Source organism: Hippocampus bargibanti, linkage group LG07, assembly GCF_051943395.1.
Source record: "Hippocampus bargibanti isolate YZ-2025 linkage group LG07, ASM5194339v1, whole genome shotgun sequence".
Taxonomy (NCBI): Eukaryota; Metazoa; Chordata; class Actinopteri; order Syngnathiformes; family Syngnathidae; genus Hippocampus; species Hippocampus bargibanti.
This window is the reverse complement of record NC_142740.1, coordinates 14,883,449-14,902,136: the sequence shown is the minus strand read 5'-3', so window position 1 is coordinate 14,902,136 and position 18,688 is coordinate 14,883,449. Positions and strand designations below refer to the sequence as shown.

The following is an 18,688-nucleotide window of genomic DNA, read 5'->3' as shown; positions in this document are numbered from 1 at the left end:
CCCCCCCCCCCCCCCCCCCCCCCCCCCCCCCCCCCCCCCCCCCCCCCCCCCCCCCCCCCCCCCCCCCCCCCCCCCCCCCCCCCCCCCCCCCCCCCCCCCCCCCCCCCCCCCCCCCCCCCCCCCCCCCCCCCCCCCCCCCCCCCCCCCCCCCCCCCCCCCCCCCCCCCCCCCCCCCCCCCCCCCCCCCCCCCCCCCCCCCCCCCCCCCCCCCCCCCCCCCCCCCCCCCCCCCCCCCCCCCCCCCCCCCCCCCCCCCCCCCCCCCCCCCCCCCCCCCCCCCCCCCCCCCCCCCCCCCCCCCCCCCCCCCCCCCCCCCCCCCCCCCCCCCCCCCCCCCCCCCCCCCCCCCCCCCCCCCCCCCCCCCCCCCCCCCCCCCCCCCCCCCCCCCCCCCCCCCCCCCCCCCCCCCCCCCCCCCCCCCCCCCCCCCCCCCCCCCCCCCCCCCCCCCCCCCCCCCCCCCCCCCCCCCCCCCCCCCCCCCCCCCCCCCCCCCCCCCCCCCCCCCCCCCCCCCCCCCCCCCCCCCCCCCCCCCCCCCCCCCCCCCCCCCCCCCCCCCCCCCCCCCCCCCCCCCCCCCCCCCCCCCCCCCCCCCCCCCCCCCCCCCCCCCCCCCCCCCCCCCCCCCCCCCCCCCCCCCCCCCCCCCCCCCCCCCCCCCCCCCCCCCCCCCCCCCCCCCCCCCCCCCCCCCCCCCCCCCCCCCCCCCCCCCCCCCCCCCCCCCCCCCCCCCCCCCCCCCCCCCCCCCCCCCCCCCCCCCCCCCCCCCCCCCCCCCCCCCCCCCCCCCCCCCCCCCCCCCCCCCCCCCCCCCCCCCCCCCCCCCCCCCCCCCCCCCCCCCCCCCCCCCCCCCCCCCCCCCCCCCCCCCCCCCCCCCCCCCCCCCCCCCCCCCCCCCCCCCCCCCCCCCCCCCCCCCCCCCCCCCCCCCCCCCCCCCCCCCCCCCCCCCCCCCCCCCCCCCCCCCCCCCCCCCCCCCCCCCCCCCCCCCCCCCCCCCCCCCCCCCCCCCCCCCCCCCCCCCCCCCCCCCCCCCCCCCCCCCCCCCCCCCCCCCCCCCCCCCCCCCCCCCCCCCCCCCCCCCCCCCCCCCCCCCCCCCCCCCCCCCCCCCCCCCCCCCCCCCCCCCCCCCCCCCCCCCCCCCCCCCCCCCCCCCCCCCCCCCCCCCCCCCCCCCCCCCCCCCCCCCCCCCCCCCCCCCCCCCCCCCCCCCCCCCCCCCCCCCCCCCCCCCCCCCCCCCCCCCCCCCCCCCCCCCCCCCCCCCCCCCCCCCCCCCCCCCCCCCCCCCCCCCCCCCCCCCCCCCCCCCCCCCCCCCCCCCCCCCCCCCCCCCCCCCCCCCCCCCCCCCCCCCCCCCCCCCCCCCCCCCCCCCCCCCCCCCCCCCCCCCCCCCCCCCCCCCCCCCCCCCCCCCCCCCCCCCCCCCCCCCCCCCCCCCCCCCCCCCCCCCCCCCCCCCCCCCCCCCCCCCCCCCCCCCCCCCCCCCCCCCCCCCCCCCCCCCCCCCCCCCCCCCCCCCCCCCCCCCCCCCCCCCCCCCCCCCCCCCCCCCCCCCCCCCCCCCCCCCCCCCCCCCCCCCCCCCCCCCCCCCCCCCCCCCCCCCCCCCCCCCCCCCCCCCCCCCCCCCCCCCCCCCCCCCCCCCCCCCCCCCCCCCCCCCCCCCCCCCCCCCCCCCCCCCCCCCCCCCCCCCCCCCCCCCCCCCCCCCCCCCCCCCCCCCCCCCCCCCCCCCCCCCCCCCCCCCCCCCCCCCCCCCCCCCCCCCCCCCCCCCCCCCCCCCCCCCCCCCCCCCCCCCCCCCCCCCCCCCCCCCCCCCCCCCCCCCCCCCCCCCCCCCCCCCCCCCCCCCCCCCCCCCCCCCCCCCCCCCCCCCCCCCCCCCCCCCCCCCCCCCCCCCCCCCCCCCCCCCCCCCCCCCCCCCCCCCCCCCCCCCCCCCCCCCCCCCCCCCCCCCCCCCCCCCCCCCCCCCCCCCCCCCCCCCCCCCCCCCCCCCCCCCCCCCCCCCCCCCCCCCCCCCCCCCCCCCCCCCCCCCCCCCCCCCCCCCCCCCCCCCCCCCCCCCCCCCCCCCCCCCCCCCCCCCCCCCCCCCCCCCCCCCCCCCCCCCCCCCCCCCCCCCCCCCCCCCCCCCCCCCCCCCCCCCCCCCCCCCCCCCCCCCCCCCCCCCCCCCCCCCCCCCCCCCCCCCCCCCCCCCCCCCCCCCCCCCCCCCCCCCCCCCCCCCCCCCCCCCCCCCCCCCCCCCCCCCCCCCCCCCCCCCCCCCCCCCCCCCCCCCCCCCCCCCCCCCCCCCCCCCCCCCCCCCCCCCCCCCCCCCCCCCCCCCCCCCCCCCCCCCCCCCCCCCCCCCCCCCCCCCCCCCCCCCCCCCCCCCCCCCCCCCCCCCCCCCCCCCCCCCCCCCCCCCCCCCCCCCCCCCCCCCCCCCCCCCCCCCCCCCCCCCCCCCCCCCCCCCCCCCCCCCCCCCCCCCCCCCCCCCCCCCCCCCCCCCCCCCCCCCCCCCCCCCCCCCCCCCCCCCCCCCCCCCCCCCCCCCCCCCCCCCCCCCCCCCCCCCCCCCCCCCCCCCCCCCCCCCCCCCCCCCCCCCCCCCCCCCCCCCCCCCCCCCCCCCCCCCCCCCCCCCCCCCCCCCCCCCCCCCCCCCCCCCCCCCCCCCCCCCCCCCCCCCCCCCCCCCCCCCCCCCCCCCCCCCCCCCCCCCCCCCCCCCCCCCCCCCCCCCCCCCCCCCCCCCCCCCCCCCCCCCCCCCCCCCCCCCCCCCCCCCCCCCCCCCCCCCCCCCCCCCCCCCCCCCCCCCCCCCCCCCCCCCCCCCCCCCCCCCCCCCCCCCCCCCCCCCCCCCCCCCCCCCCCCCCCCCCCCCCCCCCCCCCCCCCCCCCCCCCCCCCCCCCCCCCCCCCCCCCCCCCCCCCCCCCCCCCCCCCCCCCCCCCCCCCCCCCCCCCCCCCCCCCCCCCCCCCCCCCCCCCCCCCCCCCCCCCCCCCCCCCCCCCCCCCCCCCCCCCCCCCCCCCCCCCCCCCCCCCCCCCCCCCCCCCCCCCCCCCCCCCCCCCCCCCCCCCCCCCCCCCCCCCCCCCCCCCCCCCCCCCCCCCCCCCCCCCCCCCCCCCCCCCCCCCCCCCCCCCCCCCCCCCCCCCCCCCCCCCCCCCCCCCCCCCCCCCCCCCCCCCCCCCCCCCCCCCCCCCCCCCCCCCCCCCCCCCCCCCCCCCCCCCCCCCCCCCCCCCCCCCCCCCCCCCCCCCCCCCCCCCCCCCCCCCCCCCCCCCCCCCCCCCCCCCCCCCCCCCCCCCCCCCCCCCCCCCCCCCCCCCCCCCCCCCCCCCCCCCCCCCCCCCCCCCCCCCCCCCCCCCCCCCCCCCCCCCCCCCCCCCCCCCCCCCCCCCCCCCCCCCCCCCCCCCCCCCCCCCCCCCCCCCCCCCCCCCCCCCCCCCCCCCCCCCCCCCCCCCCCCCCCCCCCCCCCCCCCCCCCCCCCCCCCCCCCCCCCCCCCCCCCCCCCCCCCCCCCCCCCCCCCCCCCCCCCCCCCCCCCCCCCCCCCCCCCCCCCCCCCCCCCCCCCCCCCCCCCCCCCCCCCCCCCCCCCCCCCCCCCCCCCCCCCCCCCCCCCCCCCCCCCCCCCCCCCCCCCCCCCCCCCCCCCCCCCCCCCCCCCCCCCCCCCCCCCCCCCCCCCCCCCCCCCCCCCCCCCCCCCCCCCCCCCCCCCCCCCCCCCCCCCCCCCCCCCCCCCCCCCCCCCCCCCCCCCCCCCCCCCCCCCCCCCCCCCCCCCCCCCCCCCCCCCCCCCCCCCCCCCCCCCCCCCCCCCCCCCCCCCCCCCCCCCCCCCCCCCCCCCCCCCCCCCCCCCCCCCCCCCCCCCCCCCCCCCCCCCCCCCCCCCCCCCCCCCCCCCCCCCCCCCCCCCCCCCCCCCCCCCCCCCCCCCCCCCCCCCCCCCCCCCCCCCCCCCCCCCCCCCCCCCCCCCCCCCCCCCCCCCCCCCCCCCCCCCCCCCCCCCCCCCCCCCCCCCCCCCCCCCCCCCCCCCCCCCCCCCCCCCCCCCCCCCCCCCCCCCCCCCCCCCCCCCCCCCCCCCCCCCCCCCCCCCCCCCCCCCCCCCCCCCCCCCCCCCCCCCCCCCCCCCCCCCCCCCCCCCCCCCCCCCCCCCCCCCCCCCCCCCCCCCCCCCCCCCCCCCCCCCCCCCCCCCCCCCCCCCCCCCCCCCCCCCCCCCCCCCCCCCCCCCCCCCCCCCCCCCCCCCCCCCCCCCCCCCCCCCCCCCCCCCCCCCCCCCCCCCCCCCCCCCCCCCCCCCCCCCCCCCCCCCCCCCCCCCCCCCCCCCCCCCCCCCCCCCCCCCCCCCCCCCCCCCCCCCCCCCCCCCCCCCCCCCCCCCCCCCCCCCCCCCCCCCCCCCCCCCCCCCCCCCCCCCCCCCCCCCCCCCCCCCCCCCCCCCCCCCCCCCACCACTCGGGACCGCTACATCCACGACAAGGGCTTGCCCTTTATCTATGACCACGATATCTGGTTGGTTGGCCATTACCATCTTGTCAGTCTGTATCTGGAAGTCCCACAGGATTTTTGCTCGGTCATTCTCTACTACCTTTGGACGTGTTTCCCATTTTGACCTTGGGGTTTCCAGTCCATACTCCGCTCAGATGTTTCGATAGACTATGCCAGCCACCTGGTTATGGCGCTCCATGTAGGCTTTCCCTGCCAGCATCTTACACCCTGCATATATATATATATATATATACACACACACACACACACACACACACACACACACACACACACACACACACACACACACACACACACACACACACACACACAGACACACGCACTCTCTGTGTGTGTGTGTGTGTGTGTGCATAAGGTTCCCTAATGAGGAAGATACAGGCATGAGGAATCATGACAATGTTAGTCCTATTTAAAAACATTATATATTTTTTTCTTGAAAGTAGAACAGATTAACTTAGTCACTGCTAGATGTGCAAATATGTGTCAACTGCCAGGGTTTTTGTCATTTTCACTCAAATTCCAGGAATTCCAGAAACATTCAATGCAGCGTAGGAAACCTTATATTCTTTTCTTTCAGGATAAAAAAAGAGTTAATTCCGAAGTTACATGTGTCTGGAGTTATCGATCTTGAAATGGGGGTGGCTGTACAAAATACAATATAATATATACATGTTAATTATACTGTATAGCGCTTTAACAACAGCAGAAGCTGTAACAAAGCGCTAACATTGACAGAAGGCAAATGCTGCACCCTCGTGAAAGGGAAAAACATTGCCACAGGTCTGACCAGCGCTTTATGGGCACCCCCCGCAAGAAAAGCCAAAGCCTGAACAAATTCGGGAATGACACTCAACGTCATGCTTTTCAATTCCCGAATAAATTGGGGAATGGCAGTGAATGAGTTAATAGCACAGAAAAACGGATCAAAAATTCATTGTGTGAATGATGTGAATGAGTTAATGTACTAATTTTAAAACGTTTTCTCTTGTTTTTCCAGAGTCCGCACTGTAGAGTATAAAAGCACTTGTGTATTCTCCATTGTATAACTATCGGTTTCCTGTTCCACTGATGAAAGAGATTGTTTTATCATTACGGATACAATCCGTGCATCTGAATGCGCCACATCTTTGTTTTGATTGACAAAGATAGGACTTTATTTGAAGCAGAACCTCACCCCTTTTGATTTCTTTCCAGTGACCCCGTTGTGCTTGTGGATTCCGTGCACGTTTGTGTCAAAGGGTTATCCAAATATGTTGTCCTCACACAATTGCGAGTCATTGATCAGGCGCGGCATGCGCATGCGGAGAGTTTGATAAGCCAATCCTTCAGACAAAGAACCCCCGCTTTCCCCTTTCCACGCCGTCCGAGGTAGATGGTAAGAAATGTGTGTGGGCGTTGGGACGCACACACAAGCTGTGACAAACTAAACATAAAAAATAATTCTATGTATATTTACCCAAAGCACATTCACCGTCAACGAAGACAGATGGATTAACAAAACTAGCATTGACATTGCGATAGCTGTAAACATTTAAACAATGATGAACACAAACATTAATGACCTATGTCAAAACCGACTCAGCTGAGTTGCATTTAAAAAGTGTCATTTGTTTCAAAATTGCAAGTAGTATGTCTCCATGTATGATGCTGGCCCTTAGTGGTTCAGACGCACAGACCAGAAGGACGAGCGCAAAAACAGCATCCGATCATGACGGATTAATTGTTTAATCCTTTACATTGGATGTATTTATTCGGTTTTTGAAAAAACGCCTTACTATACATGGTGGTTTTTTCGGCTAAAAACGCCTTACTATACATGGTCGTTTTTGCTCAAAAACGCCTTACTATACATGGTCGTTTTTTTGGTCAAAAACGCCTTACTATACATGGTCGTTTTTTGGTCAAAAACGCCTTACTATACATGGTCGTTTTTTTCGGCTAAAAACGCCTTACTATACATGGTGGTTTTTTCGGCTAAAAACGCCTTACTATACATGGTTGTTTTTTTTGGTCAAAAACGCCTTACTATACATGGTCGTTTTTTCGGCTAAAAACGCCTTACTATACATGGTGTTTTTTTTCGGCTAAAAACGCCTTACTATACATGGTTGTTTTTTTTGGTCAAAAACGCCTTACTATACATGGTCGTTTTTTCGGCTAAAAACGCCTTACTATACATGGTAGTTTTTTTGGTCAAAAACGCCTTAGTGCACAACTACATTGATATATTTCGGACTAAAACATGCTATGATTATTTAAGTCTGTTTTTATAGAAGTGGAACTAATTAACAGGATTTCCATTCATTTCATTTGGGCTGGTTGACTTGAGATACAAATGCTTTGAGTTAGGAGCTTCATACAACCTTGATTACCTGTACAAATAAAAATTATATTCTTAAAATACCATGCAAGAGAATTTCATTATGGTGCAATAAAAATACTCATTAAAAGGTTTGTTATGTAGCTGTATAAGAACTATAAAACAAGTTCAACATACTCACCTTTCGGTACTGGCTGACAGATACATAGTGGAGCGTTTTGCTTAGTACAGTGGGGCCTCGGTTTACGAACACCTTGCCTTACGAAATCTTCGGTTTATGAACATTTAATTTTAATGAAAATTAAACCTTGGCATTGTCGTGTTGTCAAATAAGGCACACGTGAGTCCAGCTGTGCGTTAACGTGGGTAACTCTTTATTTCGCCTCCAATCCCGTGCTTCTTCCTCGTCACTCCCCCCTCCTGGTCCTTGGCGCCTCCTGCTGACGTCATCGCCCAGCGCCACTGATCTTGTCAACAATCACACCACATCTCCCCTTTCTAGAATCATTGGATAGACTACCAATGATTCAACAGACCTTGAGGATTATTCTGCCTCGTGGTTGAAAGGTCTGCTCGTCCCTCAGACTGTGACAAGGGATCGCATAGGAAAAACAAACATATTTGAGACAATCCATTTGAGAACAATAACTTGATGGTCCATCTTAACTGATCCTCCTCTATGCTCTGTAATGGGCTGAACATTGTATGGACAAACAGAACAGCATGTACAAGTACATCTCAATATTCGGAATACACCCACCCCCGTTTTTTTTTTTTTTTTTTTAACGAACAACCCTGCAAGCAGAGCCTGAAAGTAGGGGGAAAATGGGTGAAAAAAAGAAAATCACAAGTCCAACCTGGTTGGTTTCACCACGACTCTCCCAAACCTGGTCTTGGTAGTAGGAGTGGGTGGTGGTTCTGGAAGATTGTGCTGTAGTGGTCCCGTTGATGGACTTTCTGGATCGCTTCCCGAAGACTGCTCCGCTGCATCACAGCCACTCTGTTCAGGCGAGGACCTCATTGGGATGAGATGACGCCGGTTTCGTCTGATGGTCCCGTGAGGTCCCTCTACCAGATATGATCGTGGGGAAGCATGTCTTTCGATGATGGCTCCTTCCGCTCCTTGGTCCTTAATCCACACACACTGTCCCGGGTTGAGTCTGACGAGGTTCTGTGCACGATGTCGCGTGTTGTAGCGTTGTGCATCTTTTGTCCTCTTCTCATCTTCCTTCTGGATGATGGCTTCTCGGTCGGGGATGGCTGGGTTAAGCAGGACAGGAAGGATGGGAACCCTCGTGCGGAGTCTCCTCCCCATTAGAAGCTGAGCGGGTATGTACCCGTTTTCAAGAGGGGTAGCCCTGTACGCAAGCAAGGCCAGATAGGGCTCATCTGCTTTTTTCAAGAGGCTTTTGATCGTCTGAACTGCACGTTCTGCCTCGGCATTGCCTTGAGGGTATCGTGGGCTACTTGTAATGTGGCGGAACCCATACGACTCCGCAAACTCTGTGAAGACTGTTCCGGAGAACTGAGGCCCTCCATCCGAAACCAAAAGGTCCGGGATCCCATGGCGCGCATATATTGATTTGAGGTGGCGGATTACCTCGTTCGATTTTGTGGAGGCCAACAGAGCTATTTCCACATACCTTGACATGTAGTCTACAACCAGCAAGTAGGTCTTGTTTCCGAGCATGAACAAATCTGCTCCTAGCTTTTTCCATGGTCTTCCTGGGTACGGTGATGGAATCATTGGCTCTCTGTGGTTCAGTCTCTCCTTGCAGCATGTTCGGCAGTTGAGAACCAACTCGTTCAGCTGTTGGCTTATCCCAGGCCACCACACCGCCCGCCGCGCTCATTCTCTACACGTTACCACGCCCTGGTGACCTTCATGCAGTTTAACGAGAACATCATTTCTCATGGTTGAAGGTATGACAATTCTCTGTCCCTTCAGTAGGATTCCGTCGTGGACTGTGAGGAATGCCTGCTCTGCTCTGTACAGCCTGAGTGCCGGTTCATTGGGGCCTTGTTCAGGCCAGCCTTCTTTGCACAACTGCATCACACGTGCACACACGCTGTCCCTCTGCAGCTGCTCTCTCAGCCTTTCGAGGTAATTGGTGGTTGCCGGGAGGTTCTCCATCACCATGTCGACGTAGATGTTCGTATCTTCGAGCAATTCTTTGTCATCTGGTGTCGCCCCCTTCTCCACTGGAGCTCGAGCCAGTGTGTCAGCTGTCAACAGGCTTTTTCCTGGGACGTGAGAGATGGAGTAAGAGTAGCGCATGAGTCGCATTCTGAAGCGTTGTATCCGTGGAGGTAATGTATCCAGGGCTTGGGACCCCAGGAGACTCAGGAGAGGTTTGTGGTCCGTCTCCATCAAGAAATGCTTCCCGATGAGAAAGTTACGAAACCTCTCGCAGGCCCAGGTCAGCCCCAGAGCCTCCTTCTCCACTTGAGCATATCTCTGCTCCGTAGATGTGAGCGAGCGTGACACGTAAGCTATTGGTCTCCATTCTTCCTCCCACTTTTGGAGAAGAACTCCGCCCAACCCGTACGACGACGCATCTGCAGAGACTTTACTTTCTCTGTTGGGATCAAACATGGCCAGCACCGGTGTGGACGTCAGCGCGTCTTTTAAATCTTGAAAGGCTCGTGCCTGGTTGACGCCCCACACCCAGCAGTTCCGTTTGGACAGGAGGTCTCGGAGAGGCTTGTCTCGATCTGCCAACCCCGGCACAAACCTCCCCAGTTGGTTCATCATTCCGAGAAAACTTCTCAACTCTGTTAGATTTGTTGGTTCCGGCATCATCCTTACTGCCTCAGTTTTAGCTGGGTCTGGCCTGATGCCGCTGTCTGAGATCACATGGCCTAGAAATGTCACCTCTGACTTTGACAGTTCACATTTTTCCACATTGAGAGTGATGCCTGCCTCCTGGATTTTCTCCAAGGTAGCATGCAGGCGGGCATCGTGCTCCTCCTGCGTTCGGCCCCATATGAGCACATCATCCATGAGGCAAACAACACCGTCCAGCCCTTCTGTAACCTCTGTTACCATTCTGTTTTGAAAGTGTTCAGGGGCGGAGGCTATCCCAAAAGGTAGCCTCTTGAAATAATAGCGTCCAAATGGCGTGATTAAAGTTGTAAGCTTTGCGGAATTAGGTGTTAGGGGTATTTGCCAGAACCCCATTTTTGCATCCAGCTTACTAAAAACCTTGGCTCCAGCCAGCATGCCGAGTGTTTCCTCCACTGATGGCAGGATATACTTTTCTCTGCAGACTGACTCGTTGAGTTTGGTGAGGTCGACACAGATTCGTACAGCACCTGATTTCTTGGGCATTACCACGATGCCAGCGCACCAGTCTGTTGGCTGCTCGATTCTTTTTATTACTCCGAGTCGTTCCATGCGGGATAGCTCTTTCTTGACTTTGTCCATTAATGGCAATGGAATCCTCCTTGGTGTTTTTAAAGAGAAAGGTTCAGACCCTGGTTTCAGTTTGATGTTGTACGGCTGCCGCATCTTTCCGAGTCCAGTGCATATTTTTGGGTAGTTGTCTTTTAATGACTGCATAGTGACGCTGCCTAGGCGTGCGACGAGCCCCAGCCTGCAGCTCACAGATCTCCCCAGCAAGGCAGTATGCACATGACGACTGATGTAAACATCCTCCATCACCTCCTTCTCACCTTTTCTCAGCGGCAGCTTGGCGACGCCCACAACCTCAAGAGGGCTGCTCCCTGGTCCCAGGAGTCGTTTTGTTGCCTTTTTGAGTTTAGGGAGATTGTTTTGATACGTGACCTTGAATGCTTTGTATGGCAGAACAGTGACGTCGGCGCCAGTATCGATTTTAAACATCACACTGCGCTGATTTATGTCGATCTTGACCATCCACGGATCACGGTCTGTCACAACACTGCCAAGGAGAACTGCTTCCTCCCCCTCGTCTTCCTCATCTCCTGTAATTTCATGCGTCGATTTGAATTTACATACGCGCTGAAAATGTCCCTTCCGCCCGCAAGCATGACATTTCACCTCATGGGCCGGACAATCAAATTTTGGATGAGAAGGAGAGCTGCCGCATTTCTGGCACACTGACTGTGCCCCACTTTCCTTTCTAAAGTGAGTACTGTGGGGCTTGTTTGTCTGGCTATTGGCATAGTTGGGTGAGTTTTTAGCCGTCTTTAATTTGCTTTTGAACACTCTGTCAACAGATTCGGCGCCACTTGCCTCTGAGTTGGTGTCCCCCCGCAGATAAGGCTGTTGCCTCTTCACCTCCTCACTTTGCCGTGCTATTCTTATGGCTTTTTCAAGGGTCAGATCCGCATCCAACTGCAATCGTTCGGACAATCCCTTGTCCCGTAGTCCGACTACAATTCTGTCTCTGATCAGTTCATTGCGTAGCGTCCCATAGCTACAATGCTCTGCCAGGGCATACAGTGCAGTGACAAACGAATCCACACTCTCCCCTTCCTTTTGATAGCGCATGTTGAATATTGCACGCTCAAAGATGACATTTTTCTTCACAACGAAGAAGTCTTGGAGTCCCCTCCGCACTTGTTGATACGTGCACCGTTGAACCTCCGTCAGATTCAACCCGCGTAAAATATCATCAGCCTCGTCACCCATGCAGTAAATAAGTGTGTTTACTTGATTTTCTTCAGAACTCGCTTTAAGGTTACTTGCCAGGCGAAATCTTTCAAATCTCCTGATCCATTTTTCCCACTCCTGCGGTTTTGAGAAGTCAAAGGGTTCTGGCGGCTGGATGTTGAACGTGGCGCACGGCCCCGCGGTGACGACTGGTCCCGCAGCCTGCTGTGCACCTCGCGCCCTGGCTCCATTAGCCCGTGCCGATGTTCCATCCTCGACGTCGCTCATGTTGCCTTTTTCTCTCCGCCGCGTTTCCAAAATATCCTCTTCGCGCACACCACGTCAACTACAGGACTTCTGACACCATGTCGTGTTGTCAAATAAGGCACACGTGAGTCCAGCTGTGCGTTAACGTGGGTAACTCTTTATTTCGCCTCCAATCCCATGCTTCTTCCTCGTCACTCCCCCCTCCTGGTCCTTGGCGCCTCCTGCTGACGTCATCGCCCAGCGCCACTGATCTTGTCAACAATCACACCACAGGCATAAGCACTACTTTTCGGGATACACAAAGAGCGCCGCCCCACGACGGCTGGCGGCGTAATCTTCAGCGGAAGAACACCAAAGTACACGACCGAACAGCGCCCCAGCCGGCCGACCTTTCCACACCCCCTTTCTCTGAATGCACACATCGATCTTCTTCAAGGATTCATAACGGATACTTTTGCTGTTATGGGACCAAAAAAGACCCCACCACAGGCTCGTGTTCAGCCGAAGAAGACACAAAACACAATTATATTCGAGGAGAAGAAGGAGATCATTGACAAACAAAAATGAGGTGTGCGTTTGTCTGATTTAGCGGCTTAGCGGATATGCTAAGTCCACCATTGCTACCATCCTTCGCAACAAAGCTTTACATAAAGGCTTTATTTACTCGATGCTTTCACGTGACTAATGACACCAAACTATCCCTTAGGGATTATTGGAAGGGCCATTTCAATGTGTATCTGTCGCATGCGAGTTGACAGCTGGGGCGGGGCCACGGCTCCCGACCTCCGCCAGCTGCTGTTAGTTGCTTTTCGCGATCGTGAGTTTTTGCACCCCCGTGTGCCATTTTATTTTCCGAGCTTGTTAGGCTGGATGGTTCGCCCCCGCCCGCCTACTTGCTTTACCCCTTTTTGTGGTTTATTTTGTCACGTCATTCCGAATCCGTGGAATCATCGGACCCGCGCTTTTTGTTGTAATAAAATCTCTGCCAGCACCTACGTCTCTGCCACCTGCTTATGGATCCAACCCCTTTTATTAACGTTCCGACGAGTCAGCTATCCCTGTCACGCTCGGAACGTGACAGTATCATTGTGTTCAATTGAGAGAAAAGGCTTGGCATGATGTTACCCTTCGATCCTTGAAAGCAGCATGGAAGAATTTGTGTCCCGCATGCATCCTTGAGAGGGACTTTGAAGGATTTGATCCTCATGACTGTTCTTTTGGACGACATTGTTTCCCTTGGACAGAACATGGGACTCGATGTAGATGCAGATGACATCGAGGAGCTTGTTGCTGACCATAATGAGGTCCTCAACACAGAGGATTTGATTTGCCTTCAAGAGGACAAGCAGAAGCAAGCCATTCAGAAGTTGTCATCTGAGGGCGAGGAGGAGGAGATGGCTGCAGCATCAAGTGAGAGCATCAAGGCAATGTTGGCTAAGTGGAATGATGTGCAGGCTTTTATTGAACAGTTCCATCCAGAAAAGACTGTGGCAATGAGAATCATCAACATGATGAATGATAATGTGATGCCTCAGTTTCGTAAGACCTTACAAGTCAGAAAGCAACAGGTGTCAATTAAGACCCATCAACGACCATCACAAATGTGAATAAAGTGACTTTATTATACAGTGCATTTCTTTCATTACAATACAATAGCACATTTATTGTACATAGAATAAGGTATATTGTGTGTAGTTTTAAGGCTTATTTAGGTGAAAATTATATTTTATGGAGACCTGGGAACGGATTATTCTCATTTTAATGGTTTCCTATGGGAAATTAATTTTTGGGATACACACTTTTCACCTTACACACTGTCTGGGAACCAATTAAGTTCGTAAGCCAAGGCCCCGCTGTATTTGCATGTATTGTCCAAACTCATATTTTTGAAAAGGAAGAATATAAATTATGAGCATATTGCTGAAAATGTATTCTTTTGTGTACTCAATTTTTTTCATCCAAGTGCCCCACAGAAAAAAAAGAATTGAAACTCATCATTTTCCAGCTACCCATTTTTTGTATAGAAACTATTGAGGTCTGTGTCAATTGTCTTTTTTTGTACATTTTGTGGGCAAATGGTGCCTAGGCCATAATTTGGAAGGACATGGCTGAGATAGTACCTCTGTTTGCTTTGAATAGATGCTGCACATGTTCTTCTACGGACTACCGCTGCTGGCAGCGTTTGTTTACGGTCTCTTTAAGCCAGGCTGCACATGGATGCCTGACTGGAGTGTTTTCTTTTCGGGAGCGATGATCCAGGTACAGGTACCACAAGCTCAATAAGGTTACAATGAAGAAGTAAACTCAAATTAACCCTCTGCTGCTTTTTTTTCCCCCACAGTGCCAGTGGGCTCACATTGGGGGGTCTCTTCACCCTCACACAAAAATCCCATTTCGCATTCAGAGAGATGTATTCTGGCCTGTACTGGTGGCCAATTTGCTTTATGCCATCACTCCTCTCCTGGTGGTTTTGCGTGTGCGCAGTAACCCCTATTTTTTCCTGAGGGTCGCCCCCTTTCCTGGGCAAACGGGCCTGCCAAACAGTGAGGAGAAAGACACCAAGTACAAAAACAAATAGTTCAAATGTGGGCTGACTTGACTTGAATGCCAAAATAAATGATTGACCAATATTCGGTTTTAATCAAGACATTCATTTTATATTCTTATCAATAATTTTAGATTAACTAGCCTTTAGCAAGTTAGCTAGCTAGCTCTCAAACAAGGCGAGCTAAAGAAATATAATTAAATAGCTAGATAGATTGTTAAATTAATAGCTTGGTCGGTAATCGGTTTACTTTTGTAACTTTAAATACAGTGTTTGAAAGGCTTTTATGTGGTTAATGGCTGACTTAAAACTATCAACAAGAAATATGTTTATCTTCCAATGTCCACTTCCAATTCCATCACTTCAAACTACACCTTCCGCAGGGGGGACAAACCCAATTATTCACGAAAATCCCAATTTTAGTAGCCTAAATTACATACAATATGCCAACGACAGTACATGACATTTGTTAGTGTGAACACATAATTAGCACCTATGATTTGGGATCTGGGGCGGCCCGGTAGTCGAGTGGTTAGCACACCGGCTTCACAGTGCAGAGGTCGCCGGTTCGCGTCCCGGTCCGGCCTCCCTGTGTGGAGTTTGCATGTTCTCCCCGGACCCGCGTGGGTTTTCTCCGGGTCCTCCGGTTTCCTCCCACACTCCAAAAACATGCATGGCAGGCAGCTTGACCACTCCAAATTGTCCCTAGGTGTGAGAGTGACTCTTGTATGCCCTGCGATTGGCTGGCAACCAATTCAGGGTGTCCCCCGCCTCGTGCCCAAACACAGCTGAGATAGGCTCCAGCAACCCCCGCGACCCTAATGAGGAATAAGCGGTACGGAAAATGAGATGAGAGATTTGGGATCTTGGTGAATCAGGTACAAACATATAAGCGAAAGGATGGATCACAAAATGTGTCCTTTCAATATCTCTGGCTTTTTAGACATACAGTCAAAATTTTGCTCGATATAAATATAAAATAAATCATTCTTATTTTGTAGCTTGAAAGATAAGCGCAGACAGTAATTTATAGACGTTTTGCATCTGCATCTATATAGCTATCTCGTGGTAGCTGCTAATTCAGTATCTGGTAAACCTGGACGGCAAGTGACTAAGTAGCAATTTGGCGGCAACACAAATCTTTTTTTTTCTCTGTTGCTCGGAAACCTTTTTTTTTTTTCTTTGTTCATTCAAAGTTCATTCCACTTCTCGCTATCTGGTTGGCTAAACCACAATCTTTAGCTTGCTAAGCCAACTACAGATTTTTTGGTGTCCAACAAAAAAAATATTTCTCTCCAAATGCTTTTGTTAATCTTGATGCAAAATAATAATTAATTTTATTAAATAAATACACTCCTTGTTGTTGGACAGTGTCGACTGGAAAAAACCTCATCAGATACGTATTACAATACCAGCCAATGTCTGGGCACAAAACTGGCCACTTTCCCCCCTACTGTGCTTTTTGTCTCATCCAGCGCACATATTGCACGTTTCATCCTCTGCTCTACATTTCCTCTTTTCCCCGCACTCCATGTGGGCGACTTGCTTAATGATTTCATCATCGCCTTTTGAAAAATGCATCAAACGAGAGACAGTGGATCTCAGGATGTCTTTGTGTGTGCAAACAAACACGCTCAATTGACCAGCAAGCGGGGAGGAAAACGTTGCCTTTGTGTGTTTGAGTATTTCACACTGTGAGCACGACTGATTGTTGTTATGAAAGGCTGTAGAAAGAAATATGACCATAACCATGACAAAGCCTTGCAAAAGGATGATGCCTCTACATGTAGTTCACATTTCTTCAAAATAAAAGAAACTACGGTTGACAAAACCCTTTTAAAAGACATTTATGCTACAGTTTCACATGAATATGACCACAAGGAACAGGTGGCGGTGCACGATTGCTGGAAGGAACCTCATTCGTTGGATGCTTGCAGGGAATATGGCAAGGCTCGTGAGGAAGAAGGAAGGAAACCAAAATAAACTATAAACACAGTCGAAACTAGCTCCACTTGCCTTACTTTTACAACTGAATGAAACAACATTGTGACTGATTTTTCAAGGCCCACTGATGATTGTGTTTCTGTGACAACATACAACCTGAACTTCAATGTCAACGGCCTTTTCTCACCACAAAAGGTTGTTTCTAGGTAGCTTAGTTCAATAGCGGTTGAGGTTTGTTTCAGATCAAAACATGGAGAAAAAACAAAGATGTTTTAAGCAGAACAACTAATTATTTCTTGTCACACCTAAAACCATAACAACACAAAAACATTGAGAAAGGGCTTTACCTTAAAGGACAACCAACACAATTTTTTTGTTTCCTAACTGATATCAGAAACATGTTTTATAGCATCTAAAATACCCAAAACACGCAGGCTGATACTTTTCGTCAAATGCAAAACACAAATAAAAATGACTTAAAGTGTGCTAAATCTGCAACAAATTAAGCTGCGAATTGGGCATTTTTAGAAAGTCCCGCCCCCATTGCTGGAGAATCAAAACAATGGCTTCAGATTCGGAGAATATGCTTTCTTGTTACTCATCCAATTATGAATATGATTCAAATAGTTCTGAAGAGGAAAGCATACATGTTTGCAATCGATTAAAGAAGTTATTCCCTGTCGTTTTGAGGCATCTGGACAGAAATGTAGCACCCAGAAAATGCAGAAGATGGCGCCCAAGCTCCGATGAAAATGGGCTGATTGGAAATGGGTCTGCTGGGAATTTGTGTCAGCGAATATCAAATAGTTGTCTTGGTGCAACACACAACGATTCACCATTGCGTTATTTGTGTTTTCCTTCTAATTTCGCCATTAGCACGGATCAACACGAAGTTTTCAGACCAAACAAAGTACCGCAAAATGCATTGTGTGTTGCTTTCTCGGTCAGGGGCGTGCGTTCCAAACGTGACGTCACGTGGGGATCATCATCGTAAAATATAGCTATATGCGGTGGAATCTTTGTAAAATATTCTCAGTAGAAGTCATTTGAAGTGATTTTACAAATTATGGAACACAACTTGTCCGGAGGAGTCGGTTGTCCTTTAAGTCTACTGCTTCTTCTTTTCCTTTCTGCTTTTCCCTTCAAGGGGTCGCCACAGCGAATCAGTGTCCTCCATCTTCAGTGGTTTGATCCACGTTTGTTTTGGCCAAGCTTTTACGTCGGATGCCCTTCGTGACACAACCCTCTGTATTCATCCGGGCTTGGCACCGGCACAAGAAAACGCATGCCCCTTTGTGGCTACAGAACAAGTAACTCGCTCAGTAAAAGGCTCCCAAACATAAAATGGTCATCGGCACAGCAAAATTCAAAAAAGCAAAAAATATCCTCACCGTTTGATGACAATGCTCTGATCTTAACACATCAGACAAGAGTAACCACAGGGAACGTGAACTTTAGTGGATGCTCTCTGTGCACATATAAATAAAGCCATATAAATTAAAATATTTGATATAGTGTGTTTTTTTTACATGAGTAATTTGTTTTTCACATAACTGTACATGATTTTTGGTCGTCTACTGCAGTGCCTAAAATATATTTTTCCAACCTACATACGTTGTGATGTCACGAGAGGCTGGGTCCTGGAGGGCAAATACATTCCCCTAAGATGGCTTCACCCAGAGAGAGTTTTGGCCCCATCTGGTCGAAGGAAGCAATTCAAACCCCACACCTGTGGCTGATCACGGCTTGATTGGCAAGCAAGGCTTTTAAGGCAGAGAGCCTCTGAGTGTGGAAGCCGATCGAGACAAGCTCCATTGCTGTGCTCTGTGGAGAAGCTGAGTGCTGCATGGAACTCATCGCCAGTTGGGACCATACGACAGAACACTGGATTCGGACCCTTGCTAAAGGTGGCTAGGCTACCTAGGAAGGACATCAAGAGGGGTGAGGCCTAGAAACACATGGAAAAGAACTCCGTCTTCAGTTTCACCTCAGAAGAGACTTTATTTCGATTTAAGTATTGGAAGAGACGCTATTCTTGCCTTTGTTGCTTGTGAATTCCCCCTGAAACCCTTTATTAAAACATTTGTTTGCATTCAAACCTGTCGCCCATTGCACTCCTTGTCCTGTCTCGCTGAGAGCTAGCCTCTCATGACATTACGTGTCAACGTATATGCTTTCCCTGTATTTTATAATTTTATACTTTTTTTAATGATTTCAAATAATGTATGGCGTACTACAACTGTTATACGGGAAAAAAATTGTGAACCAATCTTACAAAGACCATTTTGGCTCAAATCCAGTTGCCGCCGATTGCTACTATTGTCACAGCAAACCAGCAAAAGTAATCCTCAATCCTATATATTATCACTGCATACGGTCGGATTGATCAAAACATAACGTGCGCATGTGCGGTACATTGTCTACATTTTCGCTTGTTAGCGGTTTTTTTAATTATTACAAATAATGTACGGCGTCTCCAAATTTTATATGGGAATTGTAATCATTTATATGGGCAGCTATTAGCCAAGGTTGACAGGTATGAACCTATTTGCATCAGTTTGACATACTAAACATT

At 57.6% G+C, this 18,688-nt stretch overlaps 1 protein-coding gene across 1 annotated transcript in view; it reads left to right on the top strand.

Moving 5' to 3' along the window:
* The window catches only part of tm6sf2b (transmembrane 6 superfamily member 2b), a 32,350-nt gene extending 15,821 nt beyond the window's left edge, over window positions 1-16,529 (top strand). Inside the window, exons 9-10 of the mRNA XM_089001098.1 lie at window positions 13,764-13,883; window positions 13,966-16,529. Coding sequence (XP_088857224.1) covers window positions 13,764-13,883; window positions 13,966-14,202 — 357 coding nt within the window. The 3' untranslated portion in view covers window positions 14,203-16,529. The remainder of the gene's footprint in view (window positions 1-13,763; window positions 13,884-13,965) is intronic.
* The last annotated feature ends 2,159 nt before the right edge of the window (window positions 16,530-18,688 follow it).